This window comes from Bombina bombina, chromosome 5 (assembly GCF_027579735.1).
Source record: "Bombina bombina isolate aBomBom1 chromosome 5, aBomBom1.pri, whole genome shotgun sequence".
NCBI lineage: Eukaryota > Metazoa > Chordata > Amphibia > Anura > Bombinatoridae > Bombina > Bombina bombina.
Window position 1 is genome coordinate 505,642,361 of NC_069503.1, and position 17,500 is coordinate 505,659,860.

General features: G+C 35.1%; 1 protein-coding gene across 1 annotated transcript in view; it reads right to left on the reverse strand.

Annotated features, from left to right (window-relative positions):
* Positions 1–17,500, reverse strand: part of ELMO1 (engulfment and cell motility 1) — a 1,021,083-nt gene that overhangs the window by 507,949 nt on the left and 495,634 nt on the right. The window contains exon 15 of the mRNA XM_053714416.1: positions 14,747–14,851. Within this exon, the coding sequence (XP_053570391.1) occupies positions 14,747–14,851 (105 nt within the window). The remainder of the gene's footprint in view (positions 1–14,746; positions 14,852–17,500) is intronic.

A 17,500-nucleotide genomic window follows, 5' to 3' on the forward strand; every position in this document is an offset into this window, starting at 1 on the left:
TAGTCATGTGATCCATCACCAACTCTTTTACATTCTCTGCACTGCAAACATAACTGCTTAGTACAAGAAATCGTAGAATGCTGAAATGTAATCTGCGGAATTCAGAAACCTTTCTCTAGCATATCTAATATAGTCTACGTAGTGATTGTTTATATCAGTGCACAGTTTTTATATATCTATTCCTAACTCGCGAAAGAAAGTGAGATAAGAACCATTTTAAATAGGTCCCTGGTCTGAAAAAACAAAGCAAATTTTACTAAGAAAATTACAGTTTTAAACACTTTTATGGGCAATAAATATTTTGAGATAGATATATTGCGTTTGATTATATGTAGTAAAGAAAAGAAAAAGAAAAGAAAAAAATTGCAACATTTTCATCATTTATTTTGTTCACTTTTCCTTTCAATTAACACTGAAAATTGTGGGCTTTCCCATTCCTGTTAGAAGTGGAAGTGTAGGCTGCAGACTTAAAGGGCCACTAAAGTAAAAAATAAAATATGATGACTCAGATAAAGCATGCAATTTAAAACAACTTTCTAATATACTTCCAGTATCAAAAGTTGCACATTCTTTTTATATGCACAGTTTCTGGGGCAAAAGCCCCTACCGAGCATGTGCAAAAGTTCACAGTATAAATGTATGCAGCCAATAGAATGAGAGCTGCTCAAATCCTATTGGCTGATTTGAACAGCCAATAGAATTTTAGCAGCTCTAATTCCTATTGGCTGATTGAAATCTTTCAGCCAATAGGAATGCAAGGGACGCCATCTTTGATGGCGTCACTTGCATTGAAGTTCCAGTGTACAGTGGCGACTGTATGAAGAGGATGCTCCGCGCCGGATGTCTTCAGGATGGACCCGCTCTGCACCGGATGGATGAAGATAGAAGATGCTGCCTGGATGAGGACTTCGCCGGCTGGATGAAGATCGAAGAGGCCGCCTGATTAAGCTTGCCTCATGGATGATAACTTCGCCGGCTGGATGGATCCTTCAAGCGGGACTTAAACTGTAAGTGAATCGTCGGGGGTTAGTGTTAGGTTTTTTTAAGGGTTTTTTGGGTGGGTTTTATTTTTAGATGAGGGTCTGGGCAATGTAAAAGAGCTAAATGCCCTTAAAAGGCAATGCCCATACAAATGCCCTTTTCAGGGCAATAGGGAGCTTAGGTTTTTTTTTAGAGTTAGGGTTTTTATTTGGGGGCGGGGTGGTTGGGTGGTGGGTTTTACTGTTGAGGGGTGTTTGTATTTTTTTTTTTTAAAAGGTAAAAGAGCTGATATCTTTGGTGCAATGCCCCATAAAAGGCCCTTTTAAGGGCCATTGGTAGTTTATTGTAGGCTAGGGTTTTTTTATTTTGGGGGGGGCTTTTTTATTTTGATAGGGCTATTAGATTAGGTGTAATTCTTTTTTTTTTAATATAATTTGGTTTGTTATTTTTCGTAATTTAATGTTTGTTTTTGTAACTAAGTGGGTTTTTTTGTAATTTTTGCACTTTTAATAAGGTTTCATTTTATATTTAAATAATTTTAGTAGTGTTAGGTTTTTTAATATGTAATGTATTTAATTTAATTGGTAGTTTAATTTAATTTTAGTATAATAGTTAGGGTAGGTTAATTAATAGTTTAAAATTAGTTTATTTTCATTCTACAGGTAAGTTTTAATTTATATTAAGATAGGGATCTTGTAATTTTAATTTAAAGTTAAAGGGTTGTTAGGTTTAGGGGTTAATAGCTTAATTTAGTTTTTGGCGATTTAGGGGGCTGACGGTTTAGGGGTTAATAAGTTTATTTAGGTTGTGGCGGGGTCGGGGAGCGGCGGAATAGGGGTTAATAACATTATATAGGCGGCGGAGATGTCGGGGTAGCGAATTAGGGATGTTTAGACTTAGGGTTTATGCTAGGGTGTTAGGTGTAAACATAACTTTTTTTCTACCATAGAAATCAATGGGGTATGCTTCATTCTCTTGCAGCATCGAACATAAGCTTTCAGTGCCTTCATACTACTATTGATCTCTATGGCATCCGCGGCCTCAAGGGTGGCGGATTGAAAACCAAGTATGATGCGTCCGAATAGCCGCGAGCATACCTGTTACAAGTTTGATAAATGGGAAAAAGTATCAAATAGAGCTGAAGGTGTATTCGGAACATCTGTAATGACGTAAGTATCGATCTGATTCTGTGTTGGATTGAGACCGGCGGATCGTATGTCACAATTTCAACATTTGCCGGTCTTGAGGCTTTGATAACTAGGTCGGATCAAAATCGCAACAATTATGATGCGGAATTCCGGGGTATTTGCGGTTGACACTTTGATAGATAGGCCCCTTAATGTGATATTGCATGCCTTCTGTTAAAAGGATGCATAATATACATTATACAACTACTTAAAAATATCTTTATTTCCAGAACAACACCATCATTTAGCAAAGGCAGCATTTAAACGTTGAAACCATTGCCAATGGATATTCCGAAATACATTTACAAATGTTTTGTATTTTCTCCAAGACAAACAGGATTTCTTTAGAAACCATCCTAAAGTTATTTCATGATCATCAAACTACTTAAGAAGTCATTTGCAGATCATTAGACATCATGAGACTTGTAAAGTCATCATCTAAGGTAAAAAATTCTGCATGATTACTTTAGAATGATTAGCAAATTACCTTACTAATTACTTCACAAACATGAACAGCCAGTGATTGACTTTAGAGTTATCTCATTTAAATATTTTGGCCTGTGGGCATAATTCAAGTTGGCTTTTGACGACTAGTTTGGAGTCATCGATTACTTCAGAATGACTCTAGGAAGATCATCCTTTTTGACTAGGGTTGATACCAAAAATGTGGTACTGCATTGAGATTGAATCAATATGCAGAGTTTATTTCCTCCTTAAACAGTATATATCTGCACAGAAAATGTTGCCAGCTGGGTGGCATTATAAAGTATATATTCACATTAGAAAGTGAGATTAAATAGCAACCGCAATTAGATTGTTATATAGATAGACAGGGATTTCAGCACATCTTTTTTATGTTGTGGATGCTAAGCAAATGCCAAGCTCCGCAGTTAGCGATAAGTGAAGTCTATTCTCATTTACCACAGACCAACAGGCCATTCAGAGAGATTAACATATTAAATTATTTTATTAAATTAAAACACATGAACCAATAAAGCAAAGGAAGCATAGATAGATTTATGCCTTAGCACAGTTAACGCTGTAAAAATTTATTAAATATATACACATAGAACAACAAATAGATTGCTGAAACTGTGAACGGTATGTACTGACAACACCTCCACTAGAGGATGGTTACGTACTAGACGTAAAATCCGCCACCGTAGTGATCCTTGAGGATCTATGTCAGTGCAGGTATCTGTATAGGTAATCTAAATCAAGCAGCATGAACACATTAACAGCTGAGTCATACGTTGTGGAGTTAGAGTGTAGCTCTAAGTATTGTGCACAATACGTAAATTTGCCGGCATATTACATAGTCATCTCCAATTCACATGATAAGGAGCAGTTTAGACTGTAAGGGGTTAGGAAATAAGTCCAGTAACAGCGGACACCACCAATAAAATTAGAGGTATCAGGTGTCATGTTTTTGTGGATCTGGATCTATGTTTGTCAACCCCAAATTACTGACTGACTGGATGCTAGCATAAAGGTTTAGACATTCTTGTACTTTGGCAGAGGGGGAGATATCGATAATGTATGCCTTAAAAAGGAAATGGAATGGATGTACAAGTTACAGACAGTAATGCCTAAAGGGCTCAATGAGAAATTTGAATTCGCTGCATTCCTTAAATAAGGAGACACATTGGTGTCCTTTCTACTTAAACTGACCAAATTTGTATCTCTAAACTTAATCAAATAACATACCAACTATATTTTTATGTAGACTTTCTCAATCTGCTAACCTTCTTAAAAAACGCTTAAAAATGTTTTGCTATTTCTTGAAGTGTAACATGTTGGTTGTATTTCCTCCTAAGATTTGTAGGAAAACTTTGATGCACCTTAACGATGTCTAACAAATAAATAAATTAAAAATGGCTTTATAACTTCAATACACATGAACCAATGTATAGATTATCTTTATGCATAGATTTTTTATTGATCTAATGCTTTTTACAAGCCTTGATCTAAAAATGCCCAGTACATGTTAAAATCAATAAGGTAACTTAATAACATTATGTTTAGGTATATATAAGATCCTAGTTGCCTGGTCACTATTGATTTATGTACTGTAGGCTCCTTTTAAAGTTAATAACTTATAAGAGGTTTCACTTTATATTTTCACCTATTCCTCTATTATACAAACACGAGGGCTGTGACTCATCTAAGGATTATAATTGGCTACTATCAACCATTGCATCTACCTATGAGCAGTGAGAAGGAAAGTTATAACGCGGCTGCTTTTAGAATCAGCATCCGCTTTGCCCTGAGGAAACCCCTGTGATCACTGGCAGTCATGTGGGGGGTGAAACGCGCGTCGGCAGTGAAGTAGGAAGTAGAGGTGGACGTGCCTGAAGGACAGTTCACTGTGGCGTTCAAGCTGTTCTATACTTGGTCCGATGGTGAACCCCTAAGGCTGATTCAGTCTACATAGCAACGGATTTGGGAAGTTCATTCGCTGAAAATCAAATACGGTTGTATAACAAGTTGAACTTATAATACTCAAAACTTTGATATTTCAGTCCGTTATTTTCTCCAGATACTGGAGGGTGCTTTGATGCACTATTTGTTAACACGGTTCTATTTAACTGGACAAATCAAAGACTGTCTGTGGGTGTTTTATTTACACCGCTTCAACAACTACTTGTGTGCAACCATTCATCTTGTATTATTATTGCATTATGCTTGATAGATTTCACGAGATACTGCATTAACACTATCTGCATAATATTTACTGTGAAAGACAAAACGACTTGTTTTGGGGCTGCTTTAACATTGATCCAGACACTTGCATATTCATGACACCTGATACCTCTTACCATACTGGTGGTGTCCGCTGAATACTGGAATTGTTTTTCCCACCCCCACAGTCTTGTTTGTCATAAAATAATTTCTGTAAAAGTAAAAGAATGTCTAAACCTTTATGCTAGCATCCAGTCAGTCTGTAATTTGGGGTTGACAAACATAGATCCAGATCCACAAAAACATGACACCTGATACCTCTAATTTTATTGGTGGTGTCCACTGTTACTGGAGTTGTTTCCTAACCCCTTACAGTCTAAACTGCTACTTATCATGCGAATTGGAGATGACTATGTAATATGCCGGCAAATTTACGTATTGGGCACAATACTTAGAGCTACACTCTAACTCCACAACGTATGACTCAGCTGTTAATGTGTTCATGCTGCTTGATTTAGATTACCTATACAGATACCTGCACTGACATAGATCCTCAAGGATCACTACGGTGGCGGATTTTACGTCTAGTACGTAACCACCCTCTAGTGGAGGTGTTGTCAGTACATACCGTTCACAGTTTCAGCGATCTATTTGTTGTTCTATGAGTATATATTTAATATTTTTTTACAGCTTTAACTGTGCTAAGGCATAAATCTATCTATGCTTCCTTTGCTTTATTGGTTCATGTGTTTTAATTTAATAAAATAATTGAATATGTTAATTTCTCTGAATGGCCTGTTGGTCTGTGGTAAATGAGAATAGACTTCATTTACCGCTAACTGCGGAGCTTGGCATTTGCTTAGCATCAACAACTTAAAAAAGGTGTGTTGAAATCCCTGTCTATCTATATAACAATCTAATTGCAGTTGCTATTTAATCTCACTTTCTAATGTGAATATATAATTAATTTAAGGGTCTGCATACCACTATTTTTCCTTCATATAAGGTTTTCTATCACCTGGGCGTTGGTTTACAGCTCAAGGTAAAGATATAATTCTAAGGCTTTACTAGCCTCCCTTTCCCTAACATATTTGGCATTATAAAGTAGCCGGTTGGGTGGCAGGGTAATACTTTCTAGTTCTATAATATTTTCTAATATCTAAAGCACAAATTATTTGCATTAATAACTAGCCATGATCTGTCATTTTATTATTTTTAAGCTTTGGCATTGATGTTTGATGCCACCATATATCACACTGTGATGTTTATTGATTGCACTGTGCAATTTAATAAATGCACTTTTTCATTTATGCACAACTGAGTCCGATTTCTATATGGGTCTGCACCATAAACCTAGTAGGTGTGCCCTTTTTCTTGCCACAAGCACATTACAGCTTATTTATATATATATATATATATATATATATATATATATATATATATATATATATATATATATATATATATATATATATATATATATATATATATATATATATATATATACACACACACACACACATACATACATACATACACACATACACACAGTGTGATATGTATATAATGCAAAGTTATATGAAACTTCTAGAGAGTCCCAAATATTGCTATTTTCTGTGTGTATTCTTCTGTTGTAACTTTCCGATGATCAAAGGAAGAAAAGAAAAAAGCACATGGGACAGAGCAAAACCTGCTCTTTGTGTTCAGCGTTTAGTATAAATGTCACTGGAACTCCCATTGAAAGCTAGGGAATGCTTCCCACTAGGCCACCCACCTACGATCACCAGCCTCTATTAAGGGGGACGGCTAAAAACAGCTTCTGACTGGCAACCCCTCTCCATGATTAAACCAGATTGTCATGTGCACAAAGGCTGCAATGCACATGACGCGAACACCTCATCATTCACATCGAACAGGTTAATTACAATTTGGTATTCAAATGGAAAACATAAACATTTGACTGTTTCATCTTTTTTTTTTCTATAGTTTAAAGTGGTGTTTTAGTACAATAAAATAAACAATTAATATCTCATGTCACCCCTGTGTTTAACCCTTACTAAAGAGATAAATACTAGTAAAAATTACAATTCCTGGCCACACCCCCATATAAGGATATAGCTGATAAGCCAATAAAAAGTGACATACATGTGTATCCCACAATTATCAGCTTTATCCTCAGCTGAAATGGAAGATAAGATTGGTAGACTCTATCTTTAAGCTCATTCAATAAACTATGGTAAACAGAGTTGTTGTGAGTCATATAAACTAATAAGTAATCACTTTACAACAGGCAAAAAAAAACGTACTTGGATCCACAAAGTTACATCAATCAAAGCTTCCCTCCTCCCCATGTCTAATGACAAAGTAAGTGGTAAAGCCCATTCCAATGTGTTATGCACGTTTAATTCTAGTTCACTGTACTGGGCCTGCGGTGCCCTATTGGCGAACTACTCATGCACAGTTTGTCTGGCTTCTTCCTGTTCTACTGTACCTCAGTATACAGGAGGAAGCCAGACAAAGGATTACATATTTAAATAAAGGATTATATACTGTGACGGCAAGCTGCTTTGGTTGATGTAAGTTTTTAGATTAAAATAACTATTTATGCATCAAAATTTAAAACGACCTTGCTTGTTGTAAAGTGTTAATGACTTAGTTTAATATCACTTAAAACTAAAGGACATAAGGAAAATGTAAAAAGAAAGCAATTTCTTGATTGAGTACATCCGCATTATAGACCTTTACTATTATGATATCTCTTTCGGTTTATTAAAATCTCCATCATCTTTTTACTAGCTGCACGTTGTTGTTTTTTTGTTGCTATTTACAGATCGCAGACACAATGTAAGAGATTGAGATAAGATGAAAAAATAGAAAATTATAAATAAAATATATAGTTTCGTATGCATATCTATGCATGTACTTTGTAAAATAGAAAGAGAACCCGAGTTGTTATATATAGATTATGCAGAACATTTATTCAGTCTTTTTAATAAAATACTCTTGTTCTGATGCAGCGCATATCTTTGCCATTATTAGATTTGAAGTGGTCTTTTGTATCTGACATACCTCATTCATCTTCAGAAAGCAAAAAATGCAGACTACTATTATTGATGCTTCTCAGGTTTAAATGCACCCTTTTGGGTATTCTGCAGTTCAAAAAGCTTCACTTAGAGTGAAAGGTAACTGCAGGAATTCAACTGCTGGTAGAGTGAAAACAAAATGATATATATGCTATTCATTGTCCACGCCAATTATTTTGGGAACAATGCTTTTTATTGCTGCTCTGCTGATAGTATACTTAAAATAGGATCTCAGTTTATAGATGTAAAAATGATACAGTGAATTAATATGTTTGACATGTTTGGACATATTATCTATATCATAACAGAAAAAAAACACTCTGTACCCACCACACCTCCAAGATAAAAACGGAACCTTGTGTTAAGAACCAGCGGGTTGCAAGATTTAAACACACAGTAGAGCAGGGTTGATAGTCGTAAAATTGCATGCTCTAACATATTAGAGTATTTTTTTCGACTATTATTGCCATTTAAAGTAATTATTCTATTTGTGCTCCTGTGTAGTTTATTGGGAGAGGGGAGAGTTTAAATTTAGCATTACAAAAAAATACATTTATCAGGTAAGTATAAATAATGTTTTCCTTCATAAGATGGACGGAGTCCACACATAATCACATGTAGGATTTAATACCCAACCAGTGAATCCCATAAGATCACCAGAATAGGGCAGGACTAAGAAGATATGCTATTAATCAGGCACAATAGCCCACTGTACTTCCCTGCCACAGGTTGCTTCAGCTGAGGAATAAACATAAAAATAAAAGAACTCATAAAATGTATGCAAAGAAGACCAGGTAGCAGCTTTACAAATCTGGTAAAAAAAGCATTATTATAAAAAGCCCAAAAAGAAGCCACTGCTCTAGTTAAGTAGCAGTGGTCTGTTTGGCTAATGTGGAGATAGCTCTATCCACCATAGGTGATGTCTCTCAGACCTCAAAATTAGAGGCTGGCAATTGAAACATAACTTTTAACTTGGCAAAAGGAACAGGGTGTAATCCTGGCTTGTTCATCTGCTTAGACACCAGTTAAGATACTGATTCTGGTATAGGAAAGGTAGAAGGCTGTTTTTCAGCAGACTTAAGCAACCTATGCATCACTTTAATATTAATCTTATGAGGAAGAGAATTAGACAAATTGTTGTATACAGGTGACCCAGCGGAGAATTGCATATGAATAGACAAACTTAAAAGGATAGTAAAGCCCTAATTAAACTTCCATTCAGATAGGGCATGCAATTTTAAACAACTTTCTAATTTACAATTATCACTAAATGTGTTTTGTTCTCTTGGCATTCTTAGTTGAAAGCTAAATCTAGGTAGGCTCATATGCTAATTTTTAAGTCCTTGAAGGCCGCCTTTTATATAAATGCATTTGACAGTTTTTCACAGCTAGAGTGCGTTAGTTCATGTGTTTCATATAAATAGCATTGTGCTCACGCATGTGGAGTTATTTAAGAGTCAGCACTAATTGCCTGAAATGCAAAAAAGATTTGAGATAAGGAGGAAGTCAGCAGAAGTTTAGATACAAGATAATCACAGAGGTAAAAAGTATATTTCTATAACAGTGTTGGTTATGCAAAACTGGGGAATGGGTAATAAAAAGATTATCTATATTTTTAAACAATAAAATTTTTGGTGTTTACTATCCCTTTAACAACATCTGTGTTTTGCTGGAAAAGGCATAACAGCCACACGCTCAGCCATAGTAAAATATATAATTTCTTTAAAGTAATGGTAAATGATGCTAACACTACTTTACAAAAATCCCTACCTGTGAGTTTATACATTAAAACCACATTATTATTAGTTTTTTTAAGTGAGTTATAAAAGAAATAATTAACATTTAATTAATTGTCACTCAAATTGCATTACTCAACCTTCTGTGAGGTATCGTGCTTCAGTGATGACGTGCAGAGTGGGTTGTACTGCCCTGCACATCATTATAGGGTGTTGCTAACTTAGTTGATTGACAGCACTCATGAGAAGAAACTAATCTTATTGGATACTTAGATCGCTTGACAGAGACAATTTTGCGCATTATTGTATTGTGCTATGTACTATTACATAGCTTTAGGGCTGTCAATTGACAAGCAATTTGATTGGTGGTAAACTGAAAGCCAAAAATAAGTTTTATCCAAATCATCACAAAGGTGTCTTGAGGTGCAGCTTCAGGTTTTATTTAAAATACAGCTCAATGCGTTTCGGCTAAAAGAAGCCTTTATCAAGAGCATAAAGTTAAAACAATTTCTGGAACACGTGGTTAAATATTAAAGGGACAGTAAAGTCCAAAAAAAACTTTCATGATTTAAATAGGGAATGTAATTTTAAACAACTTTTCAATTTACTTTAATCACCAATTTTGCTTCGTTCTCTTGGTATTCTTAGTTTAAAGCTAAACCTAGGAGGTTCATATGCTAATTTCTTAGACCTTGAAGACTGCCTCTAATCTGAATGAATTTTGACCACTAGAGGGCATTAGTTCATGTGTTTCATATAGATAACATTGAGCTCATGCACGTGAAGCACTGATTGGCTAAAATGCAAGTCTGTCAAAATAATTGAGATAAGGGGGCAGTTTGCAGAAGCATATATACAAGGTAATAACAGAGGTAATAAGTGTATTTCTATATTAGTGTTGGTTATGAAAAACTGGGGAATGGGTAATAAAGGAATTATTTTTGTTTTCAAACAACAAGAATTCTGGTTTTGACTGTCCCTTTAAAGTTAAAAAAAGAAAATATTGTTTTTATATAATCTTCTTTCATTTGCAACTTAGTAGTTTGGCAGTGTTTACCATCACTTTAAATAAAGGTCAAGTCTAAGTGGCAGTAAACCCCTAGCCACCCTGAAAGTTACGTAGTGCAGACACCCCGTTGTCTAGGATTAGAAATATGCTCAGAACATGAATCCAGAGCTAAGACTGGGGAAAACACACACACAGGACTTGAGCTACACAGATTTCTCCATGAAGGTACAAAAAGGGAAATAAAGTATGGCACAATATTCACAACTAAATTTGAAAATCCTGGAAAGAAGAGAAAATGAACAACCAGACACTAGCAACTAAAAGCTTCAACAGTTTTAATAATGCATCAGATTGCACACAGCACTTTCAAATATAATGTGTTTAAGACATACAGTACTTAATATAGCCATAATATTCTCTGAAATGCAGTAGTATGCTCTTACCACCCCTAAATGGCCCATCAGTTTACCAGGAACTAAGATGGCCACTGTCTCAGGAAGTAAGAAAAAGGATTACTTATAATGCTGTTCAAATCACAGGTACAAAACCCTTTATACAAACAGCTTAGGACTGGAAAATGTTTAGAGTTCAGAATTATAGAGTATTTGTACATTCAAACATGTATCTGTTCTTCATAGTTGGATAGTGGGTGGGATTATGGGTATATCTCTGTGGTTGGTGGGCATGTCTGGGCAGTTTATTGGCATTTATGGGCAGTTTATGGCCGGGTCTAAGGGAAATTCTGCAAATAGAGACATATGTCTGTCTCAAAGGGAAAAGGCTCAGAATTAGGCACTGTCCTTCTCAAACAGGCACAGTGGGGAGGTCTGGTAGTGTGTGTGTCTGTGTGTGGGCGAGTAGAAATTGAACTGGGGCGAGAAGAGAGGGAGAGGAACGCTGTCTATACACTGTGCAAATTGACCAGCATATGTATATAATTGTAATAATTGTATTAAAATGACAATTTAGGCTAATATTAGTTATTAGCTATAGTAATACCTATGGTATCAATTCTATAACTACCTGACAGTGACGTGATTAAAATATATAGCAGTATCAGCAACAAATATTGATTATGTGTTTGATTTATATTGCTGTCAATAATTGTTCAGTGTTTAAAGGTATACCAAGAGGGAAGCTACTTTGTGAATATTTTTTGACATATGATTACTATGATTTTTTCCAGTTTAAAGTGAAGGTAAAATTACCTTGATCTTAAACTGTAATAATATTTTTTCCCCAAAATGAATATGAGTTACATTTATCAATTTTTTAAAATGTGAGTCTAAACTAAGTTTTTGCCACTTATACTCACTTTTTTTTGGTCCGCAAATTCAACCCGTTAATTTTATTTTTTTCTTGGCTGGTCATGTTATTTTTTTAAACCTATAGAAAATCTGGCCATTAATTTACGCCATCTGCCTCCTGGATGATCTGTGCATGCGTTAAGATTTATTTTTTGGTCTTGGAATACAAGCGTGCTCCCGTTTCCCGCATGCCTATTGGTATTATTATGGAGTTCCCATAATACATAATAGGCTTTCTTCAAACGGCTCCAATCCTGACGGCTAAAATTCTGACAAGCGCATCACTTTATTAAAGTTTTAATTGCAGGTAAGTACCGCTGTGATTAAACTTTGTAATTTTATATTATTGACATTGATTAATCGCCGCTATGCGCAGTTCAACGGATCATCGTGAACGCGCTTTGGAGAAATGTATAGAGTAGGTGGGACCGCTATATACGTCACTCAATAGAAGATAAGGAAATAGCGGTTGGGAGGAGTCAGGATCGTAACGGTAGGGAAATATATAAACATTTTATTTCATAAATATAAAACACATTGGGGGGAAAAAGTTAGCTATTTACTTATTTAAATAATGACTAATTCATTAGTGTATTCAGGTAGTTAAAACTTTACCTTCACTTTAATGTTAAACACACTATTATATTGATACTGTTACTAATACAGTATTGATACATAATCTAATACAATCACCTGGATATCACTTGTGGATTGATTTGACTCTGTTCATTGGATAACTATCACACCCTTTGAGTGCTAATGACGGCTCTGAGCCGTCACAGAGTTTCCCACTCTGGTGCTAATGATGGCTCAGAGCCGTCATGAGCACTCTCCCACCTTGAGGGAGATCTGGGGGCTCCCACCCGCTCCTATCATGCCTGTAGACTTTATTAACAATTTGTCAATATAAAGTATAGGGAAAGGGGGCATGCTGCTTAGAAGCCTGTATCTCAGGCATCTAAGCAGCTACAGACCCCCAAGAAAAAAAAAAAAAGTTAAAACATTTTTTTTCACAAATTAAAAAAATAAATTAAATCAGCTTAGCACCAAGGTGGGAAAGTGCTTAGCACTCAAAGGGTTAAGCAACTTTTGTTCATTCGTATTGTAAAAATTATGCTTTTACCAAGTGTGCAGTGACAGGAAAACATGAAAAATGTCTGGATTCCTGTAGTTCAATTGCCAGCATTACATAGTAAAGACAGAAAGCATATTTAAAATAAACACAGAAATTGCAAGACTTCTGTGCAGTGTTGCAATAAATTAACATACAGTGTTAAAGCTTTCTTGATATCATGTTGTGGCAATTATTTTTAAATGGCCACACTCCCCCTAACACTTGCCTTTTTTGGACAAGCCAATCAAGACTTGCTATTGGAGCACACAAAGCTTGCCATTGTAATTTTGCTAATAAAACTTGCACTGTTTTGTAGTATCTTAACTAATATTCCTACTGACGCCAATTAGGGACAGATATGTAGCACGGCTAGACTTGTGAAATCTGCAATATGCACTTCCAATTCTCAGAAGTGAAAAGCCCACACTTTGCAAAGTTAAGTTACAGGAAAGGGAGATAAACAGTTTAAGATTATTGCAAAGCATATTTGTTAATATTAAATATTGATAATTAAATATTTCATACTTTTGTTACTTACATGTCCCTTTAACAAACGCAGGAATTTCATAGTAAATTTGAGAGTTTTTTTTTTTTTTTTACTTAAGGGGACATTAAACTCATGATTTAGATAGGGCATGCCATTTTAAACAACATTCTGATTTACTTTTATCATCAAATTTGCTTTGTTCTCTTGGTTTTCTTTCTTGAAGACTAAACCTATGTAGGCTCATATGCTGATTTCTAAGCCCTTAAAGGCCACCTGTTATCTCAGTGCATTTTATTACCTTTCACAGCTATACAGTGCTAGTTCATGTGTGCCATATAGATTACATTGTGTTCACTCCTGTGTAGTTATGCATGAGTCAGCACTAATTCTCTAAAATGCAAGTTTGTAAAAAGCACTGAGATAAGGGGGCAGTCTTTAGAGGCTTAGATACAAGGTAATCACAGAGGTAAAAAGTGTATCAATATAAAATTGATGGTTTTGCAAAACTGGGTAATAGGTAAAAAAAAGGATTTATCTATCTTTTCAAAAAATAACAATTTTCAAGTAGACTGTCCCTTTAAGTAGTTCAGCCATATAGGTTATGTAAATAAAATTAATGAGACTAAATGTATCCTTATAGTACCGAATTATTACTGTTTTTCTAACAATTATTTAATTTTTTATATATATATATACATATATATATATATATATATATATATATATATATATATATATATATATATATATATTTTATTATTTTTATTTTTTTATTATTATTGCTTTTTTTTAACCTGACTGCTTTATATCAGAGAATGCAAGTCCAACCTAATTACTGCTACTTTGTGTCTAACAAGACATATATACTCATAACAGAATTGAGGGTGCCGTTATTTAAGATGTAAAAATCTTTTAATTAAACTTGGTTTCCTATACTTAAAATAAACGATTAAAGCAGATTAGCACAGTTGTGTAAAGCAGATGTGTGTTCCCTACTGTTGGAGATAATTATACAAATAAATACGACCTGTCTACAATAATTCAGCAATTGGAGGCAGCACTTCAAATAATGTCATTAACTCTAGTTTAACAAGAAATAAATAACTAAAAGTAAAAAATTAATGTTTGGGAAAAAAAATAAAAAAAAATTAGATCCTTACCCGTATATAGGCATCTTGATGATGTTTTGCAAAATACAACATGTTGTCAAGGGCAAGCATTCCTGGGGGAGTATGGGTAAAATCCAGAGCAGGATTTACATTATTCTGTAAAAAAAATAAAAGTTATTTAGACATTTTCAATTTAGCAGCCATTTAAAGGTACATACAAATGTAACAAGACAAATGTTCTCTAATTGAATTATTACTTTAATTTGCAAGGTTTAAATACATAATTTAAGTCAGAACCAATATGGCAATGCATTACTGGTCCAAAGTTGAACACAGTTGTTGAGCCAATTACAAACAACATAGGCAGGTAGGTGCCAAGCACCTGCTATGTTCAGCTCAGGTGTGGAAATTTACTGCAGAACCTGAGCTAATTTAAATGGACAGTCTATTCCAAATGTTTTATTGTTTAAAAAAATAGATAATCTATAACGCAGCCCGACTATCACATCTCATGAGATGGAGTTATGCCGACAACCCTTCGTGCTGGCGCGAGATTAAAGGCTCACTTTTACCGACAGGTCTTACCCTAACTGACTTACCGTGGATACCCATACATTACAGGAAGAACTTGGAGATTAACAGCCCTATCATTCTCAATATATTGCAGTTCTGGGATCAGATCAGACACACCGATGAGATAGCCCCTCCCTCCCCGTCTCAGACAGTAGCAAGCTCCATACATTTCCTCCCCAATTCACATACCCTTATATGGCAGAGAACCAAAGCTCTCTATATATCAGACTTTTATGAGCATAACAAATGGATGTCACACTCCAGGTTATGTCTTCAACTTCAACTACCACTTAACCTTAGATTTGAAGCCTTTCGCTTCTGTTGTCTCCTGAAGTCTTGGGGATTTCCAAATGACAATCTAAGAGACCCTACCCCATGGGAAAAAAGATGGACCCAAGCGAAGAGATTTAGAGGATCACTCTTCATTACAATCTTTTACTTAAACCTCATAGTGATCGTAAAATCTCCCAGTACCTGGCTTGGGAGAGAGACCTGAATTTTGCCGCTGATGTTGACTCCTGGTTTCAGGAACTAACGTTCACCAAAAAACACCTACATTGCTCTACCTTGTGGGAACTCAACTATAAATTAACAGTTAGATGGCACCTGACCCCCTCTATATTACACAGAATCTTCAATAATTATTCCCCAATGTGCTGAAGGGAATGTGGCCAGATGGGCACCCCCTCCCACATATAGTGGCATTGTCCTAGAATTCATTCTCTTTGGACACAAGTTTTTGATATCCTTAACCAAATTATTGTAACTATTCCCTTTAGCCCTCAAACATGCCTACTTCATCTAGACCTTCCAAAACAAACACCAGCACACAAAACTCTATCCATTTACCTTCTGATGTCCATTCAGTTAGCAATAGCCAGAGCATGGAAATCTAAAACCTCTCCGTCCATCTCACAAGTCACTTCCATAATACTATTTATTTAAAAAATGGAATCTCACCCCCACTCTGTCCTCGATAAAATTGATTTTTACATTGAAACATGGCTACCATGGACAGAGAAATCCCCTGACTAATTAATTTAGAGATTTATTTATTCCCTATATATCACATCATCCCTTTTTATTTTTTTCTTCCCCTCCCTGAAGTTATCAACTTATTAGTCCATTTCTTAGCCCTTTCTAATCCCATTACTTTCTATTTGACTTATTCACAAGCATGGTATACTAAAAGGTATAAAATTAGATAAAGAGGAATCATCTATCTTAATCTTGAGCCCCATTTTGTTAGAAAACCTCTCCCGCTGAGGACTCTCATGGTCTGTTGTCAAACAAGATTACTAGAAACCTACCTTAATGACATTTGTAAAAAATATATATTAATGTCTACTCTATGCTCATCACTTGTAATACACTGTTTCTATTTGTAAGTACTATTTTCAGTCCCTGCGTGGACACTCTTCGATGTTATTTTTAAGTAAAAAATCAATAAAAAAATCAATAAAAAATTTGTTTTAAAAAAAAAAAATAGATAATCCCTTTATTACCCATTCCCCAGTTTTGCATAACCAACAATGTTATATTAATATACTTTTGACCTCTGTAATTACCTTGTATCTAAGCCTCTGCAGACTGCCCCCTTATTTCAGTCATTTTGACAGTCTTGCATTTCAGCCAATTAGAACTGACTCATAAATAACTCCACTGGGGTGAGCACATTGGTATTTATATGGCACACATGAACAAGCCATGTCTTGCTGTGAAAAGCTATAAAAATGCCCTGAGATAAAGGTGGCCTGCAGAGGCTTAGAAACAGGCAGAAATTTAGAATTCTAAAGGTTATAAAGTATATTAATATAACAAAGTTGGTTATGCAAAGCTGGGGAATGGGTAATAAAAACGTTATCCATCTATTTAAACAATAAAAAAATTGCCTGAGACTGTCCCTTTAACCATTTAATTGTCAGGATATATTAGAGAATAGGCCACATCTGTATTATTATCTTTATGTCTATAGATCAGTCATTTGAAAACACAGAGGGTCAGATTACGAGCGATAAGAGGTTTATCGAGGGTGTTAGTGCTCGTATTACAAGATGAAAGTAAACACAATCACGTTTTATGCTGGAATGATTACCCCATTAACTGTTTGACCAAACAAAAATATGTCGCAAAACACATAAAAAATACATTACAGTACAAATACACTCATAATAACATCATCTAATATAATTAAAAAAATATTGCACACAAATTTTATAAGGGCTCAAGGAT